The sequence below is a fragment of the Drosophila mojavensis genome, unplaced genomic scaffold (genome assembly GCF_018153725.1).
Source record: "Drosophila mojavensis isolate 15081-1352.22 unplaced genomic scaffold, ASM1815372v1 contig_81, whole genome shotgun sequence".
Taxonomy (NCBI): Eukaryota; Metazoa; Arthropoda; class Insecta; order Diptera; family Drosophilidae; genus Drosophila; species Drosophila mojavensis.
In genome coordinates, this window is record NW_025318907.1 from 698155 (window position 1) to 719322 (window position 21168).

Below are 21168 nucleotides of genomic sequence, written 5' to 3' on the forward strand. Positions count from 1 at the left end.
ATTGGAATAAAAATTGCTAAACAATGAGATTTTTGTCAGTCTTATGTCCGATCACTAACAGCTTTAATTTGGCTATAAAAAATCATGTTAAGTAAAATATTGAGACAAATATCTACATTTCATAATGTTAATAAAATAAGAATATTCATATAAAAAATATAAAAAATAAATAAATTAATTAAAATGAATTATATTAAAATTAAGAAATTATAATAACATGAAATAATAACAGTTAGTTATCAGCTAACTCAACAAATTTTCCTATCAGAATTTTGCCGAAACTAATCAGATTTCCAGACAATATTTAGCTCAATCATCACTCAACTCTAGATTTCTTGGTAAAATTGCCATATGCAAGCCCTGAGCAGTTTCCATCTCTGTTGTCGGTCGTTTCAGTTATAGCTTGGCTTTTGATATGTACTCACTAGTTCCATTTAGATGCGCCGCGAATGCCTTGGCCTGCGCCTGTTCCTCGCGCCGCAGACGCAACGCCTCGGCCGTCTGGTCCTCCGCTTCGTCCTCGTCCGCGTCGATTTGCATGGGCAGGGGCGAGACGGAGCTCGTGTCGCGCTGATGATGATTGGCCAGCGAAGCAGCCTTCGCGGCCAGATTCTTGTAGAACTCCAGCTCCTTGACGTGCTCCTTGCAGTCGTAGGCCGAGTGATTGGAGTGAGCGGGCGAGAGCAGCGTTGGCTCCATTTCATCTTCGTTGTTGTTGTTGTTGTTGTTGCTGTTGTTATTGTTGTGGTGGTGGTGGTGTATGTGCTGCTGCTGCTGCTGCTGCAGCTGCTGGTGCTGGTGGTGCAGGGAATGGTGGGCGTGGTTGCTGCTGCTGCTGCTGGGCGAATGTATCTTGTGGCAGCTAATCTCCTTGTCGTAGTCCTGCAACAGAAATGGTTCAAGAGGGATCATTAGTAACGAGCTTAAAGCGTTCAGCTAAGCGAAATGCTTGTCGTGTCAGGAGCAACTGCATGAGAGAGATTCTACGGCACATTGCGCATACGCCCCGTGCGCCATAAATCATGGCACAGCCCATTTGAAATCGAGCGCTGTGATTGCATTTATTAAATTATATTTTTGCACATTTGGTAATTACATAATCCGCACTGCAGCACAATTGTCAATTGTTTGACCACGCCCAGCTGCCATTCGGGGGGGCGTGCATTGTGCCACAGGGGTCCAAATGTTTGCTGATTGGATTATTATTTAAGCGACAGCACTGACATTTACTCGTATTACATTACATTCTGTCAGCTCGTCCGCGTGTGTGTGTGTGTGTGTGTGTGTGTGTGTGTGTATTCATTTACATGCAACACATCAGGGCTATATGAGTTAATAAGTTAATTTAATTTCAGCTGTAATTGTCAACGCACTTTTATTGTTTGACACTTATTGTGTTTCCTGCTCGCAGGGGGCGGCAGCTCAATTTATGCAAATTTAATTGGTTGCAATTGTTCAATTGCCGGCCAAGAGCGAGTGCGAGAGCGAGAGAGAGTGTGTGTGTGTGTGTTTGCGGATACATAAATTACAGGACATTAGCAAAGTGAAAAATATCTAAATAAATATGTTAAATAATTTCCAGATTTATAAATAACTTTGCTGAGTCGCAGCAGAATAAAAAATATATTTGCTATATTTTTTACTCCTTATCAATTAAAAATAGGAAATCAACGCATAATAGTTTTTTTTTTTTTTTTTTTTTTTTTTTTAATTTAATAAGTAATAGGACAAAAGCCACACTCCATAAAGTATATATCTTAGGTTTTTTTTTTCTTAATAAACACATATTTATTTACATAAATTCTCTGCAATTTCCAATGGGACTTTAACAATTGCACTTTAAATAAAAATATCTGCGACCAAAATGTTTGGTTTGAGTAATTTGTGCGCAGCACATGGAACTTGCCTTTGGGTAAACAACAGGAGGGCATAGAGAAAATATTTGTAAAAAAATAAAGAAGAAATAGAAAGGTAAACCAATATAATTATTGGCAATTAATGCTGGCAACGCTCTCAAAATGCGCTGCAAGCCCGGCAGGACCAAGCTCGTTTGGACAGGAAGCGTGGCAGCAGGAGGCGGGCGGCAGGAGGAATTGCGGACGGCGACATTAATGCCAGGGCGTCGCAGTTGCCTAAGTGCGGGTTGCCGGCGTCTCGTGGGCCGCGACATGCCCTGGCCAGAGCTTCAATTAAATTTTATTTGCATAGGAAATTAACATAATTGTAGTGCAAAATAACAACCCAAATACAAAAAAAAAAAAGAGAAAAATAGGAGAAAAAACCAAGGCAAAAGCAATAAAAATAAGCAGCGAACGTGACAGTGTAGAAAAAGTGTTAAATGTGTAAGGAATAAATGCAAATAGAATTGCTGCTGCCCAGTGTGGTAATTAAATGAGTTTTTATGGAAGTGTTAGATGCGCGCCGAGCCAATGCCAAAACTGAGCTCAATGCAAGCTTTGATTGTGGGGCAATTGAAATGAAAACTGAGAGATAAACAGTTGAAAAAAAAAAAAAAAAAACAAATGCTAATTTCGAATATAGACAACAGCAATTAAATGCGCTAATTATATTATAAATATATTCATTAGTTGAGCTGAAATTCTTGTTTTGTTTAATCATCAAACTCATCTACAGCAAATACGGTTCTTTAACTAATAAAAATAAAATACATAATTTTAGAAAAGCATATTAAGTAGAAGGGCTACGTTTATCTTTTTTTTTTTATAAATTTTAATTCTGTTTTTTTCACAACTCTCAAAGTCATTTACAGCAAATGCTAGCTAGGCAGAGAAATAAATTTGAAATAAAAAATATAAAAAAAATAATAGTAAAAAAAATATAATTTTACAAAATTATATTAGGTAAAAATTGCAACGCATTTTTTTTAGTTTTAAATAAATTTTTACATTTTCTTTTTTAAGTCGGAAAGTCATCTACATCTATGAATTAATAATTTAATTATCGGAAAATTTACGAAAATATATATATAATATACTATATTTTAAATGGTTAAGCTAAAAATCTTAAAAAATTGACAGTATATTTACTAGAGATATACCATCTATCCGCTATGCTCTTCTATCAAGGTTTTATCGAGACTATTTAACAAATTTCAATCCTTTCTTTTGCAACTTTCAAAGCCATCTACAGCAAATGCTGTCCGCTATCATTTATACACACATATTTATAGCGCCATCAATATCAAAAGTGAGTCTGAAAAGTATGCAGCGCCATTTGCCATATGCCAGGACAATAATTAAGAACTTGATAAATTTCATTGCCACGTGCTAAAACTACATTAAAACAAGTGGAGTAAGAGAGATTGAGCAGGCGAGTGAAGTCGACTAGGAAATACTCTCTAAGAAATGTGTTTTGAAATTGTCGAGTTTATTTTATGATATATGATATAGAAATCCACTGTATTTTATTTTACATTTCTGTATAATTTTATTTTTTTTATATGCATATTAACATTTTTAAATTAATCTCAATTTATACACAAATATCTAATCGATTTTTCCTCATGTATTTATGTATATTTTCTTTTATATATATATATAAAAAAAAAAAAAAGAGTTTTCCTTATTTCCCAAACTTCATCTATCAATTTCTAAATATCACTTCAATTATAATTCCAGCAAGCCATAATTTTTTCATAGTCAACATGCCCATTTGGACTTTGTTAGTCGCGTATCAAATATGACATTTATTGGCGTCGGCAACGATAGTGGGACTGGACACACACACACACACACACACACACACACACATAGTAACATAAGCAGGTGCTGGTGCAGGACAGCAAAATTCATCAATAGACCAGGAGCTGCGGCCAGTGGATGGCAAAGGAGGCGCTCGATAGTTGTTGCCAGCTGGCGAGAACGAACGAGTTAATGCCGTTGAACAGCAAATCGAACTAAATTTATGACACACGGTGAAAGAGCGCATAAAAAAAGAGGAGGTGAAAAACTATAAAAAAAAGCGAAAAAAAAAGGAAAATAAGGAAAAATAAAAAATGAACGGCAGGCAACGTAAATGTCCTGTGTGCATGTCCTTTATGCAAACAGGCGGCAAACAGACGGCAACCGCCGACGACGCTGACAGTCACTATATGCCACAGAAACAGCAGCAACAGCGGCAGCAGGAGCAGCAGGAGGTGGAGCAGGAGCAGCAGCAGCAGCAGTTGTAGTTGGCGCTGCAGCGGGGTGGGACGATAGCTGATGCACTGATGTGCAATGAATTAACTTTTCAACATATTTACACACGCTCAATTGAATGGTGGAGTGAGTCCACAAGCTACTGGCATGCCATAGCCAAGGGGCGGGCAGAGTGAGGCGTGGGTAGCGCCTGCAGCAACAAAGTTGCTGAACAAAAACGGGGCCATATAATGAGGCGCTGACGTCGCTCATTGTTGCCGCCGTCGCAGCAGTTTCGCAAATGAGCGGAAATTAAAAACTGATTTAGTACGAAGGCAGTCGAAGTGGGCGTGGTTAAGGATGCCTTATAAAGGCGTACATGGGCGTACAGCTGCTCAACTGCAGCTGAGACGTATTGAGAGCTGTCATTTAAATAAAATGAAAATAACTATTTCTTTAGCCTTTAAGAAACAGATATAGCTTGATTGAGATGATAATTAGATAATTAGTTGAATTTATATTCGACATATTGTAGTTCATGGAAATGTTTAAAAATTATTATATATTTAATGCCTCTATAAATATATATATAAATAAATATTATTGAATCTTGAAATTAATTAATTCAAGATATTTATTTTAACTTAAAGACAGTCGAGCTACAATTTAAAAATTAAAATAGTAACCTTAACTTCAGCAAACAGATGCATTAAATTAATGAATTTTTTACAGCTTAAAAACAAGTTGTAAAGAAAAAGAAAACGAAATGAAAATTTTGGGTCAAATGGAAAACTTTTTCCGAGCATACTTAAGCTTTTTGTTTTTTGATAAAATTAAAGCTAAATTTAAATAATATTATGCGAAATGCATTAATACTAAGAAACATATATAATATATTAATATTAAAAATATAAATATATAATATTTTACATCTACTACAAATACTTTAATAGCAGCTGCTTTAAGAAACATATTAAATAATTATAAATGTTAATATATATAAATACAATATTATATATATATTGTAGAGTCGAAAATGCTGTTATAGAAATATTTAAAATAAAATAAAAATAATAGTAATAATAATAATAATAATAAAATATATTTTTTTAATTATTATAAAATTTTTTAATTTAATATATATGTATTTATGATTATTCAGCCTCAAAGAATTTCATGCCTTAATTCATTTCGCATCTATATAATTTATGTTTCCTTCACTTCAGCTTGCATTCAATTTAATATTAAGCTGTATATATGTATAATCATATATATGTATAATTCGAATGCCTACTTGTGAAATACATCATTACTGATTCTACCGCCTATCCAATCGGGTCTGTCTGTCTCTTTACGTTAATAACTCAGTTGCGAGACGCCTCAACGTATGCAATACAAATGCTCACAGAAGGTAACGCGCCAAATTTATAGCCACGCCGAGCTGTCCAGCTCCACACTCACACGCACACGCACACACACACACACATGTGAGTAGTGGCAGTCTCCTTCTCACAGCATAGCTCGGCAGCACTTGAAGCAACCGGACGATGAATGTGCAACAACTTTTACTTTTTTTTTGGTTTCTTTTCTTTGCTGTTTTGTTTGGCTTTTTGCGACGCCGTCAGATGAAAATAAGTCAAAAAATAGAAAATGAATTGAATTATTGCAAAAAGCGCGATCCGCGCTGCCGGACCAAAAGCAGCTCGAGTGGGCCGCAACAGGACGCGGCGGCGTGAGGTGAGCTGGTAGGATGCTGGGCACTTGACAGGCTCAGTGATAAGCAAAAGCCCCGGCGCGAAATGGAAATGCGATGGCGGCAACGGCGACGGCGATGGCAATGGAAACGCCAGCTATTGCTTTCTTCTTATTATGCGCCTGGCACTTTTCTTGTGTGTGCGTGTGTATACCCTGTGGCTGAGTGCCGTAAGGGTAGCTCATATATGAATAAATATGTATAGGCAGAATGTATGTAAGAGCTGAGTTTTTTTTTTTTTATTAAATAAAGATTTAAAAGAATCATTAATTTAATATTTTAATAATGCTCAAAGTAGTTTGGGATAAAATTTATAAAAATTATTCTGCATGAGCTGAGAAGCTTTAAATATAAAATAAATTTTATTGTCAATTCTCCATATCTATTCAATCAGCAAATCATTTCAAACGAATCTTGTTATGATTGAACTTTTATTTATATTATATATGAATTTTTGATATATTCATTATTATTTTTTTATTTTAAAAAATATTGTGGAGTAGATCCAACAACATATTTATGAAGTGAAGGTAGTATCTTTCAATATGAAATTAATCATCATTTTTAATCAGCATTCATTTAGCAAGCATTAAAAAATTTCAATTTATTATTTAAATATTAATAAATTCCTTTTAGACAAGACTGTGAACTTCAAATATAAAATAAATTACATTTTCAACTCACGATTCAGTTCGCTAAAAAATACTTTAAATATATTTAAATTAATTTTTTAATATTTTAAAAATCCTTTTTTAAGTCATGAAACGATTTATATTAAATTAATTCAATGAATATAAACATTATATTAATTTTATAATAGATTCACGCAATTTTACATTCAGGCGTCCTTTTGAGTGCAATTACAGGGTATCTCATTGCAGTTCAATTTGTTTTAGCATAATGTTATTGAGTGTTTTTGTTTTTGTTTTGCTGCATGCTTTTGAGCGCGACGCCGAATGCGAAATTATAATTCACACATGTGACCAGGCCGAGCGACTTGTGGCAAGGGCCCGGCTGGCATAGCTCTTTGGGTGTTCGAGTGTGTGTGTGTGTGTGTGAGTGTTTGTGTGTGGACAGACGCTGGCTGTACTTGGCCATTTGCAGGGTGCGCGTACGCGCGCCTGTTAAAAAATGCAATTGCCAAAAAGTAGCCAGCAAAAGTAAAAAGCAGAAAGAAGAAGCATCGACGCCGCCGCTTGTTTGCTTTAATTGCAAATGGCATTTTTTGGGGCGCACTCGCGTTACAAGCTGACCAAACAGCCAACCGGGGACCACCACCTTGCCCAGCCACCACACCCCCTACCCCATCCATACATGGGTGAACATGCATTTCGGCCGAGTCGGGGGGAAACAGGCTCATAAATTGTCGAAAAATATTTGACTTGTTCTATTTTTGGTCGCCAGCGACTGCTGCTGCCGCTGCTGCTACTGCGGCCAGCAATATGCTACATGCTTGGCCCCAAGACCCCCTCCCCCTCCCCCTCCAGCTCCTGTCCATATCATATATACCGCTGCACCCCCTACTCGACGCCCTGTGCTTTGTTCGTGTGGATACAAACATTTTTGGTAGCTGCAATGCCGCTGCTGCTCCTGCTCCGCCTCCTCCCGCCTCCTGCTCGGCGTGCTGACTGCACTTTTGCATATTTAATGTTTTGTTTAATGCAAATGTACATAATTTCATCATTGGACATGCCTGCATGTATGTGTATGTTTGTGTGTGTGTGTGAGTATTTCTCTGTTTGTGCATAGTTTTCTTTTATTTTTTCTACTTTTGCGTGTGTTAAGTCGCTCAGAGATGTGAAAATATTTTTCAATTAATATTTATGTTGCTTTATACGCCTGAATTAATAATTTCACAAGCCCAACTATATAACCGAAACGGCTTGACCATGCACTGTTTTTTGCTTATTGTGGGCGTGGCAAATTGCCTGGTTGTGCACCCCAGAGCTACCGATCGATCGGATATATGTATATTTGTTAAATTGGACGAATATATAAATTAATTTTTTTCTTCCAATTATTGATTTAAATATATTTAATATTTTAATATATGTATTTTTAAAAAATTTTCTTATATTTTTACATTTTAATATAAGAATAAAAAGTTTATTGAACTGTATGTAGTATATATTATATATGTATTTATTTTATATATAATATATATATTTATTTTATATATATTTTATATATTTATGTACGTTTATATCATTATAATTTTTTATTTTATTAACAGCATATATACTTTATTAAAAATTATATATTTTTTATACACATATTTATTTATTCAGTATATATTTTATATGCGTATAAGGTATATAGTCATTGATTTTCTGTGGGGTGTTTACTTATTAGTGCATTGATTTATTTGTTTATTTTATATTTTAAATAGGTATAATATTATAATATATATATAATATAATAATAATATATATAATATAATAATATATAATATAATAATATATGTGATAGATCTCAATATATTATTAGGCTACCTTACTGAGTCTAATTCCAATTAGATCAAGGTATATTATAATATACATACTTATGTATAATTGATAATATATGTAGGTAAGATATATGTATATACATAATATAGAAAAACTGCTTATGTTTGCATGTCTCTTTCTCTTTTTCCCTGTTCGTTAAGTATCTAATCAAATATTATATGCTTGAAAAATATTTAAGGGTATAAAAAAATTAAAATAAAATAATAATAACAATAAGATTTATCATTCAACAGAAAGTGTAGGGTATCATCAACATTATATCAACATTATCATATATACTTTAAAATATTCTTGCACAAATTCATTTCTAGATTTTGCATATTTTATCCATTCAGTCTATAAATAATGCGCCTGTTTCATACAGACTGCACTCAGTCAGGCCCGGCTCGCCCGATTAACTCCTAAACAATTGGAGTGACCCGCGCGCTGTGCACTGACCAAATGCAATGAACTGCGCCAGCAGCGAAAAAAATTTGACACAGAAATAAAGAAAGCAAAAACGTCAATAATAAAGCAGACAAAGCAGACGCAACAAAAATGCGAAACAAAATGTGAGCCGCCATTTGCAATAGCCGAGCGATTTCTTGCACAATTTCCTCGACACACAGTGTGAATAAAAATGTAAGCTTCAGTTGCAGCCGAAACCAAATGCGAGCACAACAGAGTCGCAGAGTTGCTGCCCACTGTCAGTGCTGCTGCCACTCCTCCCGCCCCGCAGTCCAATCAGGCAACAACAAACAAAAGCTGCAAGCTGCAGACATTGCAATTTTCACGAGCATTTGACCGGCTCTCTATATACAGCCGAACACACACACACACGCACATGTATATGGTTGTGTGCGTGTGATATATAGGTAGGCCATGGGACTGGGCAGCCGTCGCAGCTGACAGTCGCATGGCGAATGGCCAAACGAAAACAAAAAAGCGTGCAAAACAACAGCGAAACACAAAAACCAAAACAAAAATGTGTAAAAAATAACGGAGCCAAAGTGTGGAGCGAGTGCAGAGCAGAGCGCATAAAAATGGAACAAAACATAGCGCCAACTGGCGGCAGAATTCTCAACTAAAGAGTGTGAGCAGGCAGGCAGGCAGGCAGGCCTGCCCTGGCCTGTCAGACCCTTCCTCCCCCTCCGTCGCTCCGTGGGCCCATCAAATGCGACGGGCAGCAGCGACATCAATGGGCGCGCCACTCAATCAACCCCACGCAGCCTGCAAATTGTGTGTGTGGCGCTGGGTGGCTGCTGCTCCTGCTACTCCTGCTCCTGCTCCTGCTGCTGCTTGACAACAATGAAGGCCAAGTATTGTCCAGGCCAGGCAGCGTGTCCCAACCCCAGGCGCAAACCCAATTTCTTCCTTTTTTTTTCGTTCGCTTCCTACTATTTTTGCCGGGCATTTTTTTATGCGCCGCATCATTTAATTTTTTTCTCTTTTCACTTTTTTTTTCGTATTCTTTCTTGCTGTTTACCTTTCTCTCTCTCTCTTGCTCTTTCTCACTCTGCTTGGCCGTTTTTTTTTTTTTTTTTTTTCATGGCCTGAGCGCCGCGTTTGCCTGCTACAACTTTCTGACTGCTTGGTCGCTGGTCAGCCGCAGTTATTCTTGGGCCCCTCTCGATGCTCGATGCTCGACGCTGGTCAAACAAATGCTATTATCTCCACACACCCCACGCTGCCCACTCCCCAGCTAGCCCCCTGCACCCAAGCCCCTGCATTGGCAACGCCCTCGTGCGTTTCATATGCCAAACTTTTGCTTGCTTTTCACTTTTGGCGGCACATTTCTTTTTTGCGGCCCAAAATAAAAGTAAAAGTTGCACGCTCTCTCTCTCTCTCCCTCTCTCTCTCTCTCTCGGTTGCTGCTTTGAGTGGTCAGTTGTGCTGCCTCCATTGTCCACTCGCCTCTCACATTTCGGGCGTCTGTCGCGGCATTTATTGCCACGTTGCAGCCCCCTGGGGCATCGCTACGTTTGACTCAGCTGCTCATTTACATCAAATTTTTAATTGGAATTGGTGCCAGAGCGAGGATACGTACGTATGAAAAAAAATAAAACTGAAATGGAGAGCTCAGAGTGCGCATAAAAGACAATAAGCCAGCAGCAGCTTAGAAATATTGATTGGCTCTCGGCGAGTGCCTCTTGCAAAAGCCTTTGATTGCTTAGCTCATATTGCGTATACGCAGCGTGTCAGCCATTGCTCTGAAACTATCCCATACTTAAGTCGACTATTGCTGATATCATTCATTGTTGCAAACTCTCAGAATTTATTAATAAATGAACATTCTTGTTTTTTTATTTTTTCCCTTTGCATTATGAAAAAAGAAATTGTTAAAAGTTAAGTTATTAATAATATATACATATATAATATAATATCGAATATAGCATGAATTATCTTTGTTGTCGACTCTAAGAATTTATTAAACAAGTATAAATTCTTGCTTTTTTTATGCATTTAATTTTATAGATAATACTTTCCAATTGCATTTCAGAAATTAATAATAAAACTGTAAATTATTAATAGTTTTATAATTTAAAATAAAAATGTATATATTTGAATAAAAATTTTAAAATATTTTCTTTAACTAATTCGATGTATTTAAATTAAAAACTAAAATAATATTAGAATTTTAAAAGGTTTGTAATTGTTGCTTATATAAAACACTAAAGTAAAACTCTATCTCTTTCTCTCTCCCTGTATCCCATTCACTCACTCTCTCACTCAGTCCCTCACTCACTCTCTCTCTCTCTCTCTCTCTCTCTCTCTCTCTCTTCCTCTTCCTTCCTTTCTATTTATAAATCTCTAAGCATTCTACCTAAAGCTTTTAACGTCACCTATTATTTCCACCATCAAGAGTATCGATGGTTTATTTCAATTTCTTATAATATAGTAATATACATATATTATATCGTATTTACTATTATGATTATGTTATGTTAAATGGAATATTTTTATTATATATTACACATATATAACTAAATTTAATCATGCCTTCTACTAAGGCTTTCTATATTTCTTTTTTTATAAACAGATAGTCTACCTGTGGAACCATCGATGGCAGACAGCACCGCCTGCCGCCACTATCAGGGACTCATGCAGCTCTACCTATAGCTTCGTCCACTCACTATACGCAGCTTGTATTTGATGTCTTTTGTACATTCAATATAGTCAACTGCAGCTTACGCTTATCCCTCTCAACCCCTTTGCATGACGATTTCCAGCAACTGCGTCACTTGGCTGTTGCTTTGTCACCTTTAGCAGCCGCCAACATTTTTTGTTTGTTGCTAACGCTCCCCTTTCCACTCTGCCCCCTCTCACGACTTCTGTTGGCCGCCCCGCCCCCTCGTGCACTTATGACCAGCCTCCACCCCTTGCGAAACGCATTTACCTCCAGTCTCCTGCTCCTGCTTCGGCTTCTGCTCGCTGTCTGCCTCTGATTCTTTTTCTGTTTTCAGTTCCTGTTTCGGCTTCTGTTTCTGCTATTTTTAACAATTTTTTCGTACGCAATTTTTGTATACTTTTTAGCAATGACCACCGACTGCCCCACCACCCGCCCCTGCCTGCTGTTAGCCTTGCTGTTTGTCTGTCGCTTTTCTCTTGCTTCTTGTTGTTTATTGAAATTTTTGGTTGATCTTGTTGCTGTTGTTATTCCTGCTGCTGTTTTTATTTTAGGCGCCCGTTGAGAAAACACAAAAGCTTTGCATTTTTATGCAACTGTTGCCTTCTTTTTGGGCCACACTCACATGAGCTATGGGCAGTGCCTGCGAGAGTCTCGCTGTCTGTGTTGGTGAACGCTTTTCTCTGCACTTCTCATTCGCTGCCGTCGCTGCGTTTTCATCAAGAAAACGAAAAAGTAGCGACTGTGTGCCTGCTGCTGATTGGTCCCGTTTCGCCCAGCCCTCTCCCTTGCCCTGAAGCCTACCCCTGCCCATAGAGCAGCACAATGACAACTGCAGAAACATTTTTGTTTTAGCCGTAGAGCAACACACCCATTTTATTGTCCATCCATTGTGCGACGGGCTGAACGACCATTCCAGCCATACCCAACTCCAGCTCCAGCGCCTGACATTTCATGTGTATATCCAGCAATTGGCCATTAGCTTGGCCTGAAATGCCTCAGCCTGCCGAATGAAGTGCTTAAAGACACTAGTCGAAATTCGAAAACGTAACACCTTAATGTGCTATGGTACAAGCAAATTCGGAATATCCAATGGTGACTTGAAAAGGAATAACTCTATGTGGAATCCCGGGAATGTTTATATTTTCTACTCCCAAAAAATTATATATATAATATATATATAAAATTATATATTTCTTCCTCTTAGCTATGCATCCTACGTTGAAATTTACAAAGCTTTTAGTGTGAAAATATTTTAATTAGTTTCTGCTTAGATTAAGTTTCCTAGATGGAACTAACTAAATAAATGTATAATAATAAATAAAAAAAAAAAAAAAAAAAAAAAATGGAAAATTTTAATTAAGTTATTCTATGTTATATTAAATATTAACTTCTGTTTTAAATATATAATAAAAAAAAATAAAATAAAATAAAAGTTGACCTAAGCTAAGTGATAGATGCTTAAGAAATCTGTAAAAATTCTAATGCCTAGTTTAAAGTAAAATTTAAAAAATAAATATCATATAAGATCTCTCCTAATGCCTATTGCATGCACTCAGAGACCAATCCTTAATAGAATTGTTTTTCTATAGACTCAAATCTAATTACTTTGCGCTGCATTGCTGCAGCATGTCTCACAGGCTACATCAGAGCTTGTTACACTTTGGTCCGTCCCTCAGCGCTCTGGGCTGCTCTTCGAGTGGCTTGACGCCATAACGCTATAACGCTCTAAACTTAATATTCCTATTTTTCAATTACAACTGACACTCGTCTATGGCAGCCGGGCGCAGCACACACACAAAAAAAAAAAAAAAAAAATGGAGGACCACACCTCCCACTGACATAGAGAGAGCCTACCACATGAATTGCAATTGTTTCCAGCTGGACGTCGTCGTCGTCGTCGTCGTCGTGGACGGCACACACCCAATGTAAAATGTCATTATCGTTGACATAAATGAATAGCTGCATTCATTGCATTTGGCAGTGGTGAGCCAATGGTGCGGAACACAATATTAGCCACTCTCTCCCTCTTTTTCTCTCTTACTCTCACACACAGCTCCAGCCGCGCAGGTGCGCCACAAGCTGCTCTGCATTAGTTTGTTTTAATTTTGCATTAGCGATTAGCTGATTAAAGCCAAGAAGCGGCCCACGAGCCACTGTAAATTGTGGACTCATTTGAGCGATCCAATGATAAGACTCAACGACCGACCGAACGACTTCAGTAACTGTGGCTGGCTTATGTAAAGGGCGAACATTTAGATTACAATAATTCTTGACAAAGCTGACTTATTGCGGCTTAATGTATTAATTTATCATTTCATTTAACCTTTACTCGTTTGAAATAGATAATAGAGTGTATTGAATGGCATTGGAATGCAGATTCAAGTTATGGGCAGAGATAAGGGGCATATATTAGTTGATTTTACAAGCAACTCGAATATAAGTATGTATTTATATTTTAATTAATGTTCAGCTTTGATATCAGTTAATTGAATATTGAAGAGAGAAACCCATAAACTGGATAAAAATCAGCTTAAGAAATAATATTACACATATATATATTTATATAATCAGATGTATCAACAGATAAATGGCTAGGATCTTTGGTACATGTCACTGTAGGCCAAACTCTGTTAGAGCTAGGAGAAGGCTTAGACGCTTCCACTTTCGACACAAGCTTGACTAAAAATCTATCAAGATTACCTTGAATATTACCCAAGGTACCAAGATGCTATAAGTCTTTCATACTCACAAAGGGGTTATTGGAGTACATCGTATGGCTTTAATAAACATTATAAAATATGCTATAGAATCTGTATTCGTATATTATATCTCGTATTTATCATACATTGCCTAAGAAATATATTGAATTAATTTATGTGAATATTAAGTTTGGCTAAAAACTAGCAGGATATAATTTGCAAATATTTATTAAAAAAAAAAAAAAAAAATTAAAGAAAATTAATAAATAAAAAAAAAAAAAATAAAAAAAAATACAAATACCATAGAGTAAAAAAAAATTGAAAAATAACAAATATATTTGGATATGCATTTATTTATTCTTTATTTAATTTTTGTTGTATACATTCTTTTTTATGTGCAAGTATGATATTTATATAATTATTTATTTTCTTTCATATATATATTTTTTCATTTTATTGATTTTTTTTTTTAGATTTAATAATTATTTAATGTTTTAACATATGCTCAAGTTCATAAATTTAAAAAACAACAATTTAGTATTTTTAATTCTTTTAATTATAATTCAGTTTTTGTTATGTACTTTGAGTATTTTATAATTATAACTTGGTGATTTTGAGTTCCATTTATTATAAAATGATTAAGGTTTATTATTTATTATAAAATTGTTAAATGATTATATGATATTCAAATTAATAAATATTATTCAAATTTGCTCAAGATTGAAACTGAACTCAAGTTGCATATTTCATCAATTTTCAACAGATTTAGCATATGCTTAAATAATTTTAAGCTGTTGCAGAACTATAAAAATATAAGCTGACCGTATGTTAGCAGCGACTCACAAGCCTCTTTTTATTTGAGCTTAATTAACAATATTCTAGTGTAATAGCTGTTCTGTTTTTGATCGTAACATGAGCTATGCTGGGTCATACATAGCTCTGCTCCGTCTGTCATCAGGCATTCGAAGTGCACATTTAACCTTAATGTTGTCTAAGCATGGCCATAACTGACCAGCATATGGATAGCCCCGAAACGTGCGCCTCATGTAACATTTCTAATTAAAATTTTGTCGAGCCGCCCCCGGCGCCCACACGCTCGCAAAAGGTTATTAACATATTTGCCATAACGTCGCCCATTTAGTTGAGTTTCCCCCATCTCCCCGTCCGGCTGCTGTCTGCGTTATTTGCCAGCATATTTGTCCCAAACTGTTGGCCATTAGTTCGCATGCAATCGAGCAACTTGTCCGAAAAACCATGAGCTGCCCCACGCAGCTCAACTAAGTAGGAAAGTTCTATAACCAGATTTCCAATGCAAACACAGTGTGAGAGTGTGTGCGAGAGAGAGAGAGGGAGAGGGACTGGAAGTTGGGGAAAAACAAGGAGCGCGATAGGTGGCGACATGCATGCATGCATGGGCGCCTAAGTAGCTGCGCTGTCTTCATTAAAAATCGCCCCCCACGTCCAGAACCTAGAACCAGACCTAGACCCATGTAACGTTAGAGGAGTTGCAGCAACAACAACAACAACAACAACGACAACAAATCGAGCTTCATTCCTAATTTAAATGCAAATGAGATTCATTTGCTAACGTCGAGTGGCAGGAGCTGCAGCATTGGACAAGCCCAGCCCAGCCCAGCCCAGCCCCGTCCCGCCCAGCCCTTGGCCCGTCGCTCGGTCAAAGCCACAGTGAAGCACTCATTACCCATCCAGAAATGGGCTCACACCTCACTTTGTTTTCGGAGTCGCCTACCTTGGAGCTCAGCTCAGTGGGTCTGCGCATTTTCTTGTGATGGGGGTTGCCAGCCGGCAGGCGGCAGCAGGAGGCGGGCAGCAGGAGGCAGGAGGCAGTCGGCTGCAGCTACATTTATGCAAGTAGCTTAAATGGCTACAAAATGCGTTGCTTCGGCGAGATTTGTTGCATACATTAGGGCCGACTGGCCGACTGTCGGCAACGCTTAGGCGCAACTTAAGCCCGACAATGTGAATGGGCACCCGACACCGTTCCCCCTGGCAATCATGGCCGCCCTCACCCGTCGCCGTCTCTGTGCAGGTGTCACGCCACCTGCCGCCCACTGCAAATATAATCAGCCCGAAAATATGCTATGCTTTTTGGATTTCTTGATTAGTGCTACTGCTGCTGCTGCTGCTGCTGCTGGTGCTCCTGCTGCTGTGGCTTTTGGGTTCGGCGTCTACGACGACTGACTAGCAGCTGGATGCAACTGCAGCTGCAGCTGCAGCTGCTCTGCGTGTCCATTGACCGCCCGTTGACGGTGAGTGCACGTGAAATTACGGTTAGCTCTTCGGCCAAAGAACAAAAGACATTGTCTGAACGGCCTCTGTTTGTAATTAGCACAGCTAACTTGAGTTTATGGCCCGAGCAGTGCTTTAAACTGTGAGTGGACATTAGGAATTTATGAAACAGGGTTCTTAGCAAAGATTTATGTACAGCCAATAAATCAGAGAGAAAACTATTCTAAATTGAGCAATTTTTATATATCTTATATAAGTTTTATATACATATTCCCGGCTACATAATTTAAAATTTAAAAAAATCGTATATAAACAATAAACGAACATTGAATTAAAAATATTAATAAATATTTCAGCATTGCTCATAAAGTTCGCATAAAAAATCTTACTCAACTAGAGTTGAAGCAACCTTTTATCTAAGAACTCATACGGCAATGAAAAAGCTTTTCTTATCATTTATTTTATTTATATATTTATTGTACTTTTTGAGCTGTCTAATAAATTTTAGCCAACTTTATATTTATCTTTTATCGAATAGAAAAGCTGCTCCTAATATATAAATAATCTGCTATGCTCAGCTTCTAATATGTAGCAAAATATATGTATATACATATATATATTAAATAGAAGCTTTTGTTTACATACCCAAGTATATGCTATAAGCACATATTTATATATGAAAATAAATGTATATATGTATTTTAAATATCTGCAGGTATAGATCTATATGTGTGTGTGTGTGTGTGTGTGTGTGTATGTGTAAATTTATTACTCATGCGCCACGTTGCACAGAGCACCAATCAATATGCAAGGCATCAAATATTTAAACTAAAAATGCAAAATAACAAAAATGGCTGCGAAATTTAACACACAACATCAAAATAACAAAGCCAGCGTGTGTGAGAGTGTGCGTGTGTGAGAGTGTCGGTGCGAGTGGAAAAGAGATAGCACGATGGCAAAACTGTTGTGAAACACATTGACAAAAGTCTTCTAATTGAGTGCAATGGCATGCTGGCAGCATGAGAGTAAGCGAGAGAGAGAGTAGCTGAGAGCGAGATAGACATAGTTATAGTTATATGTGATTATCTGTGTGTGTGTGTGAGTGTGAGTGTGAGCTCGGACAGACAAGTGGATAAAGACAATTTGAAGACGGACGAGCCAAGCAGCCGTAGCTCTCAAGTATGCAACAGAACCTAAAAACCAAACCCAGGCAATGTGGTCAAAATGCATTTACACATATACACATATACACATATACACATGCCCACACACACACGCACACATAGATACATTTATACATATGCATTTGTATATATAGATGTCTGTGTATATCTTGTTGATTTTTCAAATTATCAAGCTTTCGAGACAGAGTTTGAGTTCTTTGGGGCTCTGCCATTTGCTAGCCATGTACTTGTGGCCATTTTTTGAATGAATTATTAAATGCTTTGTAATTTATTTGATTGTGATTGTGTTTATAGCAGTGTCTACGTGAGCACACACACACATACACAGAGAGAGATATACACACATACAGTCGTGCATTTATTGCACTTAACTGTTTAGGGTTACGTGTCTACGTGCAGCCCTCGACATCACATTCAGTTCTGTTCCATTGTTGAAATCTTATGCATTTGTCATGAATTCCAAATATTTTCGGTTGGTTAAATGCTTCGGCTCTGCACTCCAATGACAAGACATAGATGTCAGTGTGCATATGTGTGTGTGTGTCCATCTAACTGCATTTGCTGTTGAGTGCCAGCTAGTCTGCATAAATGTGTGTATGTGTGTATGTGTATTTGCCTTTGTATTTGGAATTTTCATGTCTTGTTAGTTTATCGTGTTTGTTGCATTTTATTGATCAATACTTTAACTAAGGCGTTGGCGTCATTAGTTACACAGACTAAGACACTCTGAGGTAGCATATGAAAATTATGCACAAAGAATTGCAAAATTTGAAAGCAATTTGAGAACTTGCTTTGGCGAAGTATTTAAATGAATATACCTGTAAAGGATATCATAATATAATTTTATTTTTATTTATTTATAGATTTTTTGGTAATCTTCTATTTTTCATATTTCAAATTTGATTTATTTTATATTTAATTTTTATTTGTATTTATTTATAAATGATCCCTCTTTAGCAATTCATTAAGTACTTCTCAATTATGATTGACTAGTAATTTATTCATATGATTTTTCTTAATTTATTTGCTTGTCTTATTAAATATTGACTAAACGGGCTTTTTATTAATCCATTAAATGTACTTATTTTTTCTGATTTATTTGTTTTTCCCTTTTTTATTATTGATTGAATGCGTTTATTATTAATCTATTTGTTTGAGCTATTTAAATTTTTTTTTTTAATTTATAGTCAATAATAAATTTAAAAAAATAATAATAAATAAATAATTTAAATAATTCAAATGATTAAATTAATAATAAACGCATTTAGTCAATAATAAAAAGGAAAAACAAATAATAACACACCTAATTAATTAGTGTGTCTTATTTGTTATTTTTTTTTTATATATATATATTTTAAAATATTTATTTAAATAAAATCTTTTATTTTCATTAGATAATTTTTAGTTCCTTTAAGTGGCAAATACTTTTGCATCTATTTTATTAAGGCCCTGCACTATTTATATTTGGCAAAAAATAAAAGTTTTTAGCCATCAAAATTTGATTTCCATAAATTAAAAACAACTTAAGCAAGCTGTTCCCACACTTAAGAAGTTGGAAACAACTTAGATGTAAGCATGTTAAGATCTTAGACGCCATTTTGGTTTGCAGTGACAGACACGATAGTTGGACACACACACACACACACACACACACACACACACACTCACACACTTGTTTAGCCGGCAAACATAATTAGATTGCATTATGTAAGTGTTGCCTAGGCGGCTAGTGGCTACCCCCCCAGACACTCACACACACACACACACTCCTGCTCGCGCCCAACCCTGGGCAGTCTAAGCTCTTAACCCTTACCCGAGGCAATTTCAATAAAATTCGGCTCTAGTCTGCGACGGACTAAACCCAAAAAGCAGTCAAATGTCTCAGACACAAACCACAGCGATGTCTCGCCCTGGCATTATGCCTTGTCCAACACACACACCCAGCCACACTCTTAGACAACTGTCTTCCCTTCTCCCTCTCTCTCTCTCTCTCTACCCCACTCTACCACTCTGCTATGTGAGCTGCAGGATTTGGCCAAGGCAATGGCCTTTCAAAATTTTCGAATTTACGTAAATTTAACTTTCTTGAAATACACTTAACTGTAAAATTAATTATAAAAGGCAATTGTGTTGGTGTGTGCGGGTGTGTGTCTGAGCTTATGCGCATGTATGCATGTCTACATATGTATGTGCGTGTGTGTGTGTGCATGTTATACAGCCGCACACCCACTTAAGTTTGTCTTGGTCTTTGGCCGAAAAGGTGTTGGCATGGAATTTGCATAACCAACTGAACGTCAATGTCTTCTGCATGCGACCAGCATATGAGCATGTGTGTGCGTGTTTGTGTGTGTGCGCATGTACAGTTGTGCGCGTCGACATTTGCATAGTCCACGTTGTATACATGACCAACCAGTTTCTATGTATGCGAAAACACACTAATTAAATGTTGAAGGCAGTTTATATTGATGCCCCCGCATGGCCAGCGGGCTGGCGAATCAAGCTGACGAAGGGGACGAAGAGTGGGAGGGGGAGGCGGAGGGCAGTGGCAAAAGCATACAGGTAAATGTACATATATACATTTGTACATATGTACTGTGCATTATATAATAGTGAGAAGGTAAAGTGTCTATGTGTGTGAGTGTGTGTGTGTGTGTGTGAGTGTGTGTATTGGCTTGCCTAAGAAAATCTATAGCCGACGAGGCTCAAACTCAAACCGCAACCCAAATGTCTTCATTTTCTACAGCAGACCAAATGCAGCCGCAGTTACACACACACACACACTCACAGATACATATTATTAGATATGCATGTGTGTGTATATATAAGGATTTGTAATTACATTCGGCATCTTTCGGACTCGTCTTTGTTGCCCAAGGCAGCAGCAGCAGCAGCAGACGCATTTCTAATGATTATTTGCAATAATTTCTAAAATGTTCTCTCTTGATATTAGAAAATAAATACCTATTTCTATAAAAGTTAATATTATTTTAGTATGCATTATATTAAGTGATATAATATTAACATTTATTTATCCTTTATATATATTAAAAATTGGAATATTTTCAATGTTTATTTATAGCAGTTTTAGATTTGTATCTCTACATTAAATAATTTATTTTTGTATAACTATGTTTTATTATTTTTAAATTTTTTTAATAATTAACTTTTTGTTAATAATTAACTTAATTTGTTTAATAAATAATTTTTTAAATAATTATACAATTTTTTTTTATATTTTATTTATTGATAAGAAACATAAATATAAAAAAATTGTTTTTCATATAACGTTTAGGAAAATGTTATAAATTTTACTTGCAATTTACATAAAAATATATTTTATTTTATGTATTTTGTATTATTTTTTATTTTCTTTATTTTATTATAATATTTATAATATTATATATATTCAAATATATATTTATTTCTCGTTTTGTCAACATATTTAGTTATACTTCATGAATTTATTTATTAATGTATTTTATAATTGAGCCTAACTAGATTGAAAATCCACATATATAAATCTAAATATT

General features: G+C 36.2%; 1 protein-coding gene across 1 annotated transcript in view; it reads right to left on the reverse strand.

The window, feature by feature from the left end:
- Positions 1 to 21168, reverse strand: part of LOC6580355 (probable serine/threonine-protein kinase DDB_G0267686) — a 99200-nt gene that overhangs the window by 11115 nt on the left and 66917 nt on the right. The window contains exon 3 of the mRNA XM_044011290.1: positions 426 to 882. Coding sequence (XP_043867225.1) covers positions 426 to 882 — 457 coding nt within the window. The remainder of the gene's footprint in view (positions 1 to 425; positions 883 to 21168) is intronic.